The 14,166-nt window shown below is 41.9% G+C and overlaps 1 protein-coding gene across 3 annotated transcripts in view; it reads right to left on the bottom strand.

Moving 5' to 3' along the window:
- Positions 1 to 14,166, bottom strand: part of Rap1 (RAS oncogene family member Rap1) — a 111,999-nt gene that overhangs the window by 49,336 nt on the left and 48,497 nt on the right. Inside the window, exon 1 of one of the 3 annotated variants that reach the window (XM_053787677.2) lies at positions 13,665 to 13,749. The exons of the other annotated variants lie outside the window; for them this stretch is intronic. Coding sequence (XP_053643652.2) covers positions 13,665 to 13,734 — 70 coding nt within the window. The 5' untranslated portion in view covers positions 13,735 to 13,749. Of the gene's footprint in view, positions 1 to 13,664; positions 13,750 to 14,166 lie in introns of those variants that run through there. 3 annotated transcript variants of the gene reach the window in all.

Genomic DNA, 14,166 nt, shown 5'->3' with positions numbered 1-14,166 from the left:
GTCTGCATGCAAAGATTGTAGCATAAAACTCAACTAGAAAATATATTTCATTTATTATAATGGAAGCCTTGACCATGTACAAGGACCACCTGTCTATAAATAACACACAGTCTATATACCTCACAGAAAATATGCATCTAATTAAAGGATTAAAGTAGTATGAAGATCAACTGCAACGATGATGACCTACATCCAATGAGTAATTAACATTAACAACAGAAACTTGTACTGATATATACACTTAGTGGTCACTTAAATAGGTATGCACTACTAGTAATGGGTAAGGCCTCCCTTTGGCCCCAGAACAGCTTGAGTTCTTCGTTGTATGGATTCAACAAGGTACTGGAAACATTCCGTAAAAATCCTGGTATATATTGGCATGATAGCATTATGCAGTTGCTGCAGATTTGTCAGCTGCACATTCATGCTGGAAATCTCTTCCACCACATCACGAAGGTGTTCTATTGGATTAAGATCTAGTGATTTTGGCGGTCGCTGGAGTACCCTGAACTTATTGTCATGAGTGCTTTGTGACATGGCGTGTTATTCTGCTGGAAGTAAGCACTGGTAGATGGATAACTGTGGTCATAAAGGGATGTACAAGGTGGCCCGGTGGCCTGGTGGTGGCCCGGTGGCCCGGTGGCCTGGTGGTGGCCCGGTGGCCTGGTGGCTAAAGCTCCCGCTTCACACACGGAGGGCCCGGGTTCGATTCCCGGCGGGTGGAAACATTCCGACACGTTTCCTTACACCTGTTGTCCTGTTCACCTAGCAGCAAATAGGTACCTGGGTGTTAGTCGACTGGTGTGGGTCGCATCCTGGGGGACAAGATTAAGGACCCCAATGGAAATAAGTTAGACAGTCCTCGATGACGCACTGACTTTCTTGGGTTATCCTGGGTGGCTAACCCTCCGGGGTTAAAAATCCGAACGAAATCTCTCTCTCTTAGCGACAATACTCAGGTACGCTGTGACATTTAAACGATGCTCAATTGTTATTATGGGGCCCAATGTATGTCAGGAAAACGTTCCCTACACCATTACACCACCACCACCACTAGCTTGAACCGTTGACAAGGCCGGATGGATCCATGGATTCATGTTGTTTACGTCAAATACTGAATCTACCATCTGTATGCCGCAGCAGAAATCGCGATTCGCCAGACCAGGCGACTTTTTTTTCCAGTCTTCAATTATCACCTAGTTTTAGTGCGCATTTGCTCACCGTAGCTTCAATTTCCTGTTCTCAGCTAACAGGAGTGCAACCCGATGTGGTCTGGTGCTGTAGCTTATCCCTTCAATGTTCGACGTGTTGTGCATTCAGAGATGCTTTTCTGCATGTCATTATTGTAACGCATGGTTATTTGAGTTACTGTCACCTTCCTGTCAGCTTGAACCAATCAGGCCATTTCCCCCTGATCTACCGCTCACTGAATGTTTTGTGTATTTCACTCCATTCTCTGTAAACTCTAAAAGCTGTTGTTCATGAAAATCCCAACCAGCAGTTTTCCGAGATACTGATACCACTCCGTCTGACACCAAAAATCATTCTAAGGTCTAAGTCAGTTACATCACATTTCTTCTCTATTCTGATGCTCGGTCTGAACAACAGCTGAATCTTTTGACCATGTCTGCATGCAAAATTTTAGGTACTGAAGTGCTGCAACATGAGTGAGATGCTGCAACATGATTGATGATTAGATATTTGCATTAACGAGCAGGTGTACCTAATAAAGTGGTCACTGAGTGTGTGTACATATATATATGTATATATATATATATATATATATATATATATATATATATATATATATATATATATATATATATATATATATATATTAGATAGAGAGAGAGAGAGAGAGAAAGAGAGAGAGAGAGAGAGAGAGAGAGAGAGAGAGAGAGAGAGAGAGAGAGAGAGAGAGAGAGAGAGAGAGAGAGAGAGAGAGAGAGAGGTACCACTAGAACTTTACTGGGGACTCTCATCCTCAGAGAAGACAATAAATGTACCTCAAGGAAAACTCAAAGTTCTCCCCGGAGCTGTTTGAATATTTTCTTCTCCTACCCCCCCTCCCTATATTCTATCTGAACTTTATTAACAGACAGAATACATTAACAGAAAACATGAATACATTGGTACAATATATCAAAGATTATGAATCTCCTCCATTTTCTTTAGTAACGTTTCGGGTATTTCTTCAGCCATCATCAGAATCTAAAATATATTACAATAACAGTAAGGAACTATTTAAAAAAAATTAAAATTCTGTCTACAACATGAATTGAGTGACGCAGCTAAAATAATTCATTCAACATGATTTACAACAGACTTAAGTATGTGTGTGTGTGTACTCACCTATTTGTACTCATCTATTTATGGTTGCAGGGGTCGTGTCATAGCTCTTGGCCTTGTCTCTTGGCTGGTAGCAACTTGGTCCACTCTTTCCCTGTTCTATGAGCTTTATCGTATCTCTTCTTAAAAGTATGTATGGATCCTGCCTCCACTACATCACTCTCCAGATTGCTCCACTTCCTGATAATTCTGTGACTGAAACACTTCCTAACATCCCTGTGATTCATCTGAGTTTTCAGCTTCCAGTTGTGACCCCTTGTTGCTGTGTCCCATCTCTGGAACATCCTGTCCCTGTCCACCTGTCAATTCCTCTCAGTATTTTATATGTCGTTATCATGCCCTCCTGTCTTCCAGTGTCGTCAGATTGATTTCCTTATTCCTCTAGGACTAGTTGCAAACCTTTGCACTTGATCTAATTTCTTGACGTGCCTGACCAGGTGTGCGTTCCATACTGGTGTTGTATACTTAAATATGTGCCTGACTTACACGGTTTAAAGCGTCTTCAATGATTCCTTACTCAGGTGTCGAAATTCTATTCTTAGGTTTGCCAGGTGCCCATATCCTGCAGCAGTTATTTGGATGACGTGCGCCTCAGGAGATGTGGTGGGTATTATACTCACCCCAAGATCCTTTTTCTTGAGTGAGGTTTGCAGACTTTGGCTTCCCTAGCTTGTACTCTGTCTGCGGTCTTCTTTGACCTTACCCAATCTTCATGACTTTGCACTTGATGAGATTAAACTCCACGAGCCAGTTGCTGGACCAAGCTTGCAGCCTGTCCAACTACTGAATCTAGCCCTTCCGTTATGTCATTCACATATACCAGAAACAGCACCAACCCTAGGACTGGCCCTTGTGGAACCCCACTCGTCACTGGCGCCCACTGTGACAGTGTGTGTGGGAGGGGGATGCACAAAGCCCGTAATGGTCCAAGAGCGCATGGGAAATGAAGGGGGGGGGAATTAATGCGGTCTGATGCAAGGTTAGTTTAGTTTAATATGTTTATTATGCACCCCATACCAAGGAAGGGTAGACTTGGACCACCCTTGGAACTATACACCAGAGACAATGTATCCCCCTGAAAGAATAGTTATGTAAATTACTAGAGTTATTAATCTGTTGTATAGGAATGTCATCAAGAGTATGACTGAAACGAGGCAGCTAGTGTCTGGTATTAAAAACTAAAGAAAGACACTTTCAAGGTTGGAAATATTTTTTGAATGATACTCATGAACAGCGGCGCCATGGTATGGGAGTCGAAGCTCCCGAAATTTAGTCGGTTCCAATAATAATAATAATAATAATAATAATAATAATAATAATAATAATAAGGATCCTTCAAGTTTCCTAGCCATCCCAGAGCCCCTTTATATTTTTAGTGCCACCCTTCGTAAGGCACCATGGAGGCAGTCCAGTAACTAGACAAACAAGTAGCAGATATAGGTCAAGAACCAGATAAATGGTAGCAAACATGTAGCAAAGAAAGGTCAAGAACCAGATCTACTGTATCCAATAGCAGTAGACAAATGTCAAGAACCAGACCCATTGTAGTCAACAGTAGTAAACAAAGGTCAAGAACCAGACCCACTGTACCCAACAGAAGTAGGCAAATGTCAAGAACCAGACCCACTGTAGCCAACAGGAGTAGGCAAATGTCAAGAACCAGACCCACTGTAGCCAACTGTAGTAAAGGTCAAAAACCAGACTCATGATAGCAAACAGCATTAGACAGTGGTAAAGAACCAGATCCACTGTAGCCAACAGTAGTAGACAAACAGTGGTAGCAAGCAGTAGCACACAAAGGTCAAGAACTAGACAAATGGTAGAAAACAGTAGCAGATAAAGGGACAAAAACAGTGTCAGATAGCATTCTATTCTATTCAAGACTAGGCTGCTTCACTAGGGGTTCAAGACTAGGCTGCTTCACTAGGGGTCCAAGACTAGGCTGCTTCACTAGTGGTTCAAGACTAGGCTGCCGATTAGTGGTTCAAGACTATGCTGCTTCCCTAGAGTTTCAAGACTAGGCTACTCTACTAATGGTTCAAGACTAGGCTGCTCCACTGGTGGAAATAAATGGTATAAAATACCGACACAATGGCAATATAAACACAAATGCAGTATAATGTGATCCTTTATTGACTACGTTTCGCCCACACAGTGGGCTTTTTCAAGTCACAAACAGAACTACCTGGGGTGGAAGGAACGCGAGTATTTATAGTCCGGCTGAGGTCAGGTGAAGAATGCTGCATCTGATGATGTACCGAGTTGGGTTGTAGAGTCTAATGAAGCTGTCTATAAACAGCCGCTAATCTGGTCGATATTCAAGTCCTGTTCGAAGAGGTCCAGGGATGCTATTGCAGTAAACAAGTTCTTCATGTTGGCTGAAGTAAGGAAGAAGTTCAACCTCTCTTGTCCAATAAACTGTTATTTGTTGTAGACAATTCTTTAACTTTAGTCTGAATGCTAAAAGTTCAGATGCTTGCTTTGACAGACTGAGGTCACGTATCAGATCACTGAGTTTTTTGGGGGAGAACTGCTGGAGTGTTGAAATGCTTTCTTTGTATTGACTTCCACTGTTGTCACCAGTGTTACATCCTAAACCCTGAGTTTCTTCAACATCTGACAATGGAAGGTCAGGCAGTGTTGTAAACATTGGTATTGGAACATGTCTTCGCTGTGTGGCACAGGTCTCCTTGCTGACTCCAGAAGAGAAAGTCAAGCAGGAATATCCTGATCTGGAGTCAGCAAGGAGACCTGTGCCACACAGCGAAGACATGTTCCAATACCAATGTTTACAACACTGCCTGACCTTCCATTGTCAGATGTTGAAGAAACTCAGGGTTTAGGATGTAACACTGGTGACAACACTGGAAGTCAATACAAAGAAAACATTTCAACACTCCAGCAGTTCTCCAAAAAACTCAGTGATCTGATACGTGACCTCAGTCTGTCAAAGCAAGCATCTGAACTTTTAGCATTCAGACTAAAGTTAAAGAATTGTCTACAACAAATAACAGTTTATTGGACAAGAGAGGTTGAACTTCTTCCTTACTTCAGCCAACATGAAGAACTTGTTTACTGCAATAGCATCCCTGGACCTCTTCGAACAGGACTTGAATATCGACCAGATTAGCGGCTGTTTATAGACAGCTTCATTAGACTCTACAACCCAACTCGGTACATCATCAGATGCAGCATTCTTCACCTGACCTCAGCCGGACTATAAATACTCGCGTTCCTTCCACCCCAGGTAGTTCTGTTTGTGACTTGAAAAAGCCCACTGTGTGGGCGAAACGTAGTCAATAAAGGATCACATTATACTGCATTTGTGTTTATATTGCTCCACTGGTGTTGAAAACGGAGAGAGAGAGAGAGAGAGAGAGAGAGAGAGAGAGAGAGAGAGAGAGAGAGAGAGGTGAAGGACTAGATTGGAGGCAGGATACTCACTATCATGTCAGTATCTGAGTGCCTCTCAACCCAACCATCCTGTCCTGCCAACACACGCACACATACACACCACCACACATGCACATACACCACACTTTCACACAAGCACATACACACAAACGGGACCAGGCGCTGTTAATCGACCCCTACAACCACAAATAGATGCGTACACACACATACACGGTGAGTACACACACATACGGTGAGTACACACATGGTGAGTACACACACACGGTGAGTACACACACACGGTGAGTACACACGCATACGGTGAGTACACACACACACGGTGAGTACAAATAGGTGAGTACACACACGGTGAGTACAAATAGGTGAGTACACACACGGTGAGTACAAATAGGTGAGTACACACATTGGCAAAACTACAACACTAACCTCAAGCGAGGTATCACCTTTAGTTTTAAAGAAATATACATATAAATTAAGTTACCTATTTTGGGTTTTCTTTGAGACTTGCTTAAAAAAAAAAAAGAATATTGGCAGATAAATTTTAAATATTGTGGCAGTATTTTTAATACCACGAAAGAGAACACTTTTCTTCTTCGGTATTAAGTGTAGTAGTTAAATCATTGGATAATATTATTGAATAAACTGGAATAATAGCTATGGAGTGTAAACGGTTGGTTTTTTAATAGGATTTAAAACCTATTGACTACACTAGGGTGCATCGTAGTTGGTCATACAGCGCCTAGGGGATATGAGACAATCAAATTTGATCCAGTGTCCTGGACCAAGAGCCCTTCAACGACATCAAGGTACCCCCAGGAAAGGTGAATATTGGAGTAACATTTACCAGTTTCCAGTTGTTTAGCACCTTCCCTGTTTATGACTTAATATTTCCATTACTTTTTTTTATATTTTATTTAAAACTTCATGTACAAATATATATATATATATATATATATATATATATATATATATATATATATATATATATATATATATATATATATATATATATATAACATTGACACTGGTGATGAACAATAAACATTCACTACAAAATCTACTGAATAAGCACATACATAAAGATATTAAAATAAACTTAACACAACGTACAGACTGCTTCTACGTACGTTGTTTCACAAGTACACAAGGTTCATAGATATATTACTAAAGGACAGTTTATAATTCCAGCATCAGTTAGATATTTCAACGTGTAGAAATTGTTAATTTCAATAATAATTAGCGTGTTATATTCAAATTCTGTATATAAATGTTACTGCCTAGTAATGTTAGTATCGTGTGTACCTGTCGATACAGCTGAAGGCTGTACTCGCCTAATTATACTCAGTTTTGTCTGCAGGATTTGATTCATAGCTCCCAACCCCGCCTGTAAACTCTTATCAACCGGTTATATTGATTTCATGCATCCAGAGCCCGACCCTGTCTGTTCATGAAATTTGTGCATGTTGTCAGCTTCCACCACCCCTTAGTTCTTATCTAGCGCCCTCCACTCATCATTATTGACAAATGGTTGACAGGGGACATATATGAAAGTGTTGGCAAATGATTGACAGGGGACATATATGAAAGTGTTGGCAAATGATTGACAGGGGACATATATGAAAGTGTTGGCAAATGGTTGACAGGGGACATATATGAAAGTTCATGGAGTAACCGAACCACAGAAAATATTTCTTAAGCCTCAATGTGGTCAGAAAGTGCAGTGACCTGGATGAGAAGTAGTGAAAGCAGTCTTTCTGCCCAAATTTTTAAGGATAGCTACAATAAAGCACACGGTGCAGGGAACTAATAAAATCGATCATTTGTAGTTACTGCAAAAAAAGCGAGGCGGGGCCAGGAGCTGAGACTCAACTCTCGCAACTACAATAAGCAGTGTCAAGAAACGAAGGAAAAATTAAATGAAAGAAAATTCTAGGACAATCCCAATTCAAGAAAAAGAGCACAGCAGTAGGACTGAGAATTATTGCACCAAGATTAGCAGAGTTGTAGAAACACATTAAGAGGCTTGTAAAGACTACGCTAAGACTAGCAGGGATGTAGAAACACATTAAGAGGCTTGTAAAGACTACACTAAGACTAGCAGGGATGTAGAAACACATTAAGAGGCTTGTAAAGACTACACTAAGACTAGCAGGGATGTAGAAACACATCAAGAGGCTTGTAAAGACTACACTAAAACTAGCAGGGATGTAGAAACACATCAAGAGGCTTGTAAAGACTACACTAAAACTAACAGGGATGTAGAAACACATCAAGAGGCTTGTAAAGACTACACTAAGACTAGCAGTGATGTAGAAACACATCAAGAGGCTTGTAAAGACTACACTAAGACTAGCAGTGATGTAGAAACACATCAAGAGGCTTGTAAAGACTACTCTAAGACTAGCAGTGATGTAGAAACACATCAGGAGCTTGAAAGGATTACATCAAACATTTGAGATAACTAGGTTCAAGGGGGCGGCAAAAACAGGTGCAAAGTATATTAAAAAAAATAACAAAGAATAGTTTCGTCAGATTTGCTACTCAATATACAGCAATGCAAATAGTCTCAAAGCTACACAAGGAAATATCTTCAGTAATCCTAGTAACCGATGCTAGACAGGCCCTACTTAAATCCAACCTTTACTTATACAGCTGTGTAGCCTATTTAAACCTTCCCAAGTTTTTAGTTTCAATTAATCTGACATTGTCGTAACCAAAAGTGTTCAAACAGAACTATCCGAATCAGAGTAGAAAGTTCAGTATCGAGAACTGTTCATAACAGCGTAAACTAAATCCTCGTATTCAGTATGAGGGAAATAGGCCAGCACATCACTCTGTATCTCTAACGTGGAAGGAGGAGTTTGAACGTGGTTTAAACAAAGGCGGATTAATTGATGACTATCTACAACAAATCTCCAAATTACCTAGAGAGGATTTCGGGGTCAACGCCCCCGTGGCTCGGTCTGAGACCAGGCCTCATGGTGGATCAGGGTCTGATCAACCAGGCTGTTACTGCTAGCCGCACGCAAGCTGACATATGAACCACAGCCCGGTTGGTCAGGTACATTGCACATTAGCTATCAAATATGGAATAACATTCTTGAACGTATCCCCACGACAACAGAATTTGTCTTTTCCTCTTATCATTGACCCAAGATAAGCCAGGAATAGAAATGAGGATTAGATTTTGCCACGGAGGAGGCTATTTTATTGAGCATCTCGTATGCATCCTGTGGAGGGCAGCGTAAGACCATATCTATCCTGTGGACAGTAGCGTAAGACCATATCTATCCTGCGGACAGTAGCGCAAGAACATATGGATAAACAAAAAGCCTAGAAAATAGGCCCCCCCCCCAAAAGTTAACAGGAGTATATCCAGGTATATAATTTCCCCTAAGGGAGGTTCCTGGATGCCAGGGAGGGGCTCTTGATCTGAGGAATTGGACTTGAAAATCTCCCATTTTCCCCAGGTGCTGCATGACCCCTACGCGTTTAGTAATAGTAACAGCTGATATATATTTAGAGTTCATATTTGATCTGTTACAAGAAATTTAAGATATTTGCTTAAAATATCTTGTATCTTTCTTTTTATTAATAAGATACCTTGATATATTACATAGGTTATTATATTATCTCTATATTTCTCAAACACATAGTGTTCAAGACAGCGACCTATAAGGCTGACCACATACTTTGTGTTTAGTTTGATCATCATCTGTTTGCCAATCTGCCAGAAGTGTTTGTAAGCAAGCCTAAGCCTAGTTAGTACAACTACATGAAGCTCATTGTCCTAAGTTAACAATTCGGTTTGTGATGGAGAAGCCCACTTGTTAATTCTTACGCCCAACTCAACATGGTTGCTTTAATTCTTCATTACCCTGTTCTGTCCTGCCCTGCCCGGTACTGGCCTGCCCAACTCTGCCCTGCCCGGCACTGGCCTGCCCAACTCTGCCCTGCCAGGCACTGGCCTGCCCAACTCTGCCCTGCCAGGCACTGGCCTGCCCAACTCTGCCCTGCACGGCACTGGCCTGCCCAACTCTGCCCTGCCCGGCACTGGCCTGCCCAACTCTGCCCTGCCCGGCACTGGCTTGCATTCCCCCATCCCCTTCCTTTCCTTCCAACCTTCTCTAAACCCAGTTCTTTCCCTCCCCTCCACTGTTTGCTGCCTCACAGTTGTCAATATTTGTTTCAGCCCTCTTCGACCCAGCAGGCGCTAAAATTAAACCTTTGAATTGAGATAAGGCCAGTGATATCCGGATGCTGAAACATCTCGCTGACTTCCATACAACCATTGAAGCTTTTGTTGAAATTTATCTGATATTATGTCAATACTACTACTACTACTACTACTACTACTACTACTACTGTTGCTGTTGCTGCTGCTGCTGTTGCTGCTGCTGCTGCTGCTGCTGCTGCTTGCTGCTTGCTGCTGCTGCTGCTGTTGCTTGCTGCTGCTGCTGCTGCTGCTGCTGCTGCTGCTTGGTGCTGCTGCTGCTGCTGCTTGGTGGTGGTGGTGGTGGTGGTGGTGGTGCTGCTGCTGCTGCTGCTGCTGCTGCTGCTTGGTGCTGCTGCTGTTGCTGCTGCTTGGTGCTGCTGCTGCTGCTGCTTGGTGCTGCTGCTGCTGCTGCTTGGTGCTGCTGCTGCTTGCTGATGCTTGCTGCTGCTGCTTCTGCTGCTGCTGCTGCTGCTGCTGCTGCTGCTTGCTGATGCTTGCTGCTGCTGCTTCTGCTGCTGCTGCTGCTGCTGCTTGTTGATGCTTGCTGCTGCTGCTGCTGCTTCTGCTTCTGCTGCTGCTGATGATGATGATGATGATGATAATAATAATAATGATAATAATAATTTCAGACTCGTGTCTGTTATACTGATTGGCTTCAGTTAATTAAGGTTCGTCAAGAAACAGCACAAATGTTTTCTGATGTGGGTGTTAATTATATGATGACCTGTTGTTAGGTAAGACACATATGCAACAGTTAGGTATCTTTATTATGAAACGTTTCGCCTACACAGTAGGCTTCTTCAGTCGAGTACTCGACTGAAGAAGCCTACTGTGTAGGCGAAACGTTTCATAATAAAGATACCTAACTGTTGCATATGTGTCTTACCTAACAACCTGTCGGTATTTTATACCATTTTAATGTTCCATATGATGACCTGCAACCTGGAGCTTTTGGTCTTCTGACCGAGACCTTCCTTCTGCTGGCTTACCAGTCCATCCTTTTAATGAATATGATTAGAATTACAACCATTAGATAATGCTTGTTATACCGAGATGCCTTTCACTAATATATGCAAAAAATAATTGATGTAGGGATGGTAATAATGGGGGTGGAGCCATGGCACTGATAGTGACAATTATAATGAGGGTTATGTTGTAATCACAGGATGGGTTACGTAATATAAGAGGCAGTGACAGTGGTTTATACTAAAGAATAGAATATACATAAGAACATAAGAAAGGAGGAACACTGCAGCAGGCCTGTTGGCCCACACTAGGCAGGTCCTTTACAATTCATCCCACTTACAACATTTGACCAACCCAATTTTCAATGCCACCCAAGAAACAAGCTCCGATGTGCAAGTCCCTCTCAAATCCAACCCCTCCCACTCATGTACTTATCCAACCTAAATTTGAAACTACGTAGCTTATTCTTCCATTACTCACGAACCCGTAATAAGAAGATTGCAAACAATTCACAGAACGGGTGGGTCTTAAACCCATGGTAGGCGAGTTCTAAAACTTACAGTTTTAGAATTCATGCCATGGGTTTGATCCCTACTCGTTCTGGGATTTATTCTATCATTGCTTGTGTATTGTAGGAATGAGATAGGCTTCACTTTGCCTCAGTGTGGCTTAGATGGCGTGCTGCGGACACAAGTGATCACGAAGACATGGCGCAGAACAGTTCTTGGGACAAAGTTTCGCTCTGTGTAAAGTCGTGTTAAGTCAAGACCTGAAAAGCTCCACACAAAGTGAAACGGAGTCTCAATAAAAGATTTAAAAAAAAAAACTTGCTTCTTTTGACTTGTTAGGTAAATGAACACAAGTGAAACTAATGTGGCATTTTATTGTGGCAACGTTTCTCTTTCCAGGAGCTTTATCAAGCCCTAATGGCTTGACAAAGCTCCTGGAGAGCGAAACGTTGCCACAATAAAATGCCACACTAGTTGCACTAGTGTCCTTTTACCTAACACATCGTCGGTAATTTTACCAACATTATTACAATTGTTTTGACCTGACTGGGCAGAGGTTAGGTTAAGTTAGGTAAGGTTTGTCAGGAAACAGGACAAGTTTTTCTTGATACAGGTGTTAACCATATGATGACTCGCAGCAGGAGCTTTTGGTCATCTGACCGAAGCCTTCCGCTGGCATAACTGTCGACCCCTTTAAAAACCTTTGGTTATGATTCTAACCATCAAGTAACTGACAGAGTGCGACATTCAGAACAGTGTTAGACGCAGCACAATTTGCATTAAAGGGCACGTCAGTTCCCCTGTTTTCTAATATATTATTTTCCCCCTATAATCTACCTTATTCATAATTATTATCGCATTTGCTTTGTCTGTTTCGTAAGGTGAAGTCCAGGATCTTTCCTTAATTTATGGTATAATTTAACAAATCTTTGAGGATTTGTTTGTGTTCCACAGGTCTAGACAAATCAAATGCGATAGTAATTATGGGCAAAGTACATTATAGGGGAAAAAATAAACATGATATTAGGAGACAAACACCTTAAATACTGGGAGCGCCTGGAAGCACTTGACTTGTACTCACTGGAGCGCAGGCGAGAGAGAGATATCATAATCTACACCTGGAAGATTCTGGAGGGACTGGTCCCTAATATGCACACTGAAATCACTCCATATGCAAGCAAAAGACTTGGCAGGCGATGCAACATACCCCCAGTGAAAAGTAGGGGCGTCACTGGTACACTAAGAGAAAACGTAATAAGCGTCCGGGATCCAAGACTGTTCAACAGCCTCCCACCAGCAATAAGGGGCATTACGGGAAGACCCCTGGTTGTCTTCAAGAGGGACCTGGACAGATACCTAAAGTCGGTGCGGGATCAGCCTGGCTGTGGTTCGTACGTTGGATTGCGTGCGGCCAGCAGTAACAGCCTCACTGATCACCCCCTGATCCACCGGGAGGCCTGGTCGTGGACCGGGCCGATGGGGCGTTGATCCCCGGAATACCCTCCAGATAGACTCCAGGTAGACAGGGAAACTCTTAAGTTCTTCATGTTAAATCATCTTATCACAACTAAACATAGTGTCAGTAAAAATTATTCTTAGCATTTAGCTCCTTAAAGAGCCTGCAATACAGGCCAGCCCGGCCACAGCACATCCAGACACAGGAGTAGCTTCGTCAAGCTCTAATTTGAAAAAGTGCAAGGCAAAAAAATTTATTTTATAGTCAAACAGGTATCTACGGCATTTTTTTTTTTCTTATAAATTCATCATGTGTGGTGACAACGTGAGTCAGATATATGAAGCGAGTGACACACCTGACACAATATTCATTTTAAAACTTAAAGCGTTTGTATATTTAACTCTTGGAGGTATTAATTGCCTTTTATCTATTTTATGTATACGTGAAGCGTTAAACCAGTGTGAGTCATACAGCACATGTAGTGCTGGAGGCTAGATCATCCGTCCGCTAAACTGCAGACAGACAAGCTTCCTGCTTGTTCAAACAGTGGTCGTCTTTAAGAGTTCTTATGTAGGCATGAATAAGCACATCACCTTGACGACGGTGCATATTTAGTATATACCTGTGACTGGTTTCTCGAGTTTGTCTGCTCCAGCAGCCGGTCTAATGGCTCGTCTGCACTTCCTGTAGGAACTTATCCAGTTCCTTCTTAAAGACTTAACACCAGTATTTCGATAATATCAGTGATATGTACCTGACATATGACAGCTGGTGTCCAGTAGCAGCACCTCTGGTGACGTTGTAAATTGATAGACATCAACCATCCAGGGAGGTTGATGTCTGGATAAGGTGGAACGGAAGCCTGTTAATAATAATAATAATAGTAATAATAATAATAGTAATAATAATAATAATAATAATAATAATAATAATAATAATAATAATAATAATAATAATAATAATAATAATCTTTATTTCTACTAGTGCATGATTTAACTTATACAGACCTAGCTGACAGCGATGACATACTATATAGAAAGCCCCTGGTTATGCAGAACATTTCGGATTACTCAGGTTAATTTTGTTCTCCAGGATGCGACCCACACTAGTCGGCTAACATTCAGGTACCTGCTTACTGCTAGGTGAACAGGGGCAGAAGGTGTCTTAAGGAAACACGCCCAGTGTTTCCACCCTTACTGTAGATCGAACCACGGACACTCAATGTCTGAGCTGATTGCGCTACCAACCCGGGTGGT

The sequence above is a fragment of the Cherax quadricarinatus genome, chromosome 31, assembly GCF_038502225.1.
Source record: "Cherax quadricarinatus isolate ZL_2023a chromosome 31, ASM3850222v1, whole genome shotgun sequence".
In the NCBI taxonomy this organism is placed as follows: Eukaryota; Metazoa; Arthropoda; class Malacostraca; order Decapoda; family Parastacidae; genus Cherax; species Cherax quadricarinatus.
This window is presented reverse-complemented; position numbering and strand designations above follow the sequence as displayed.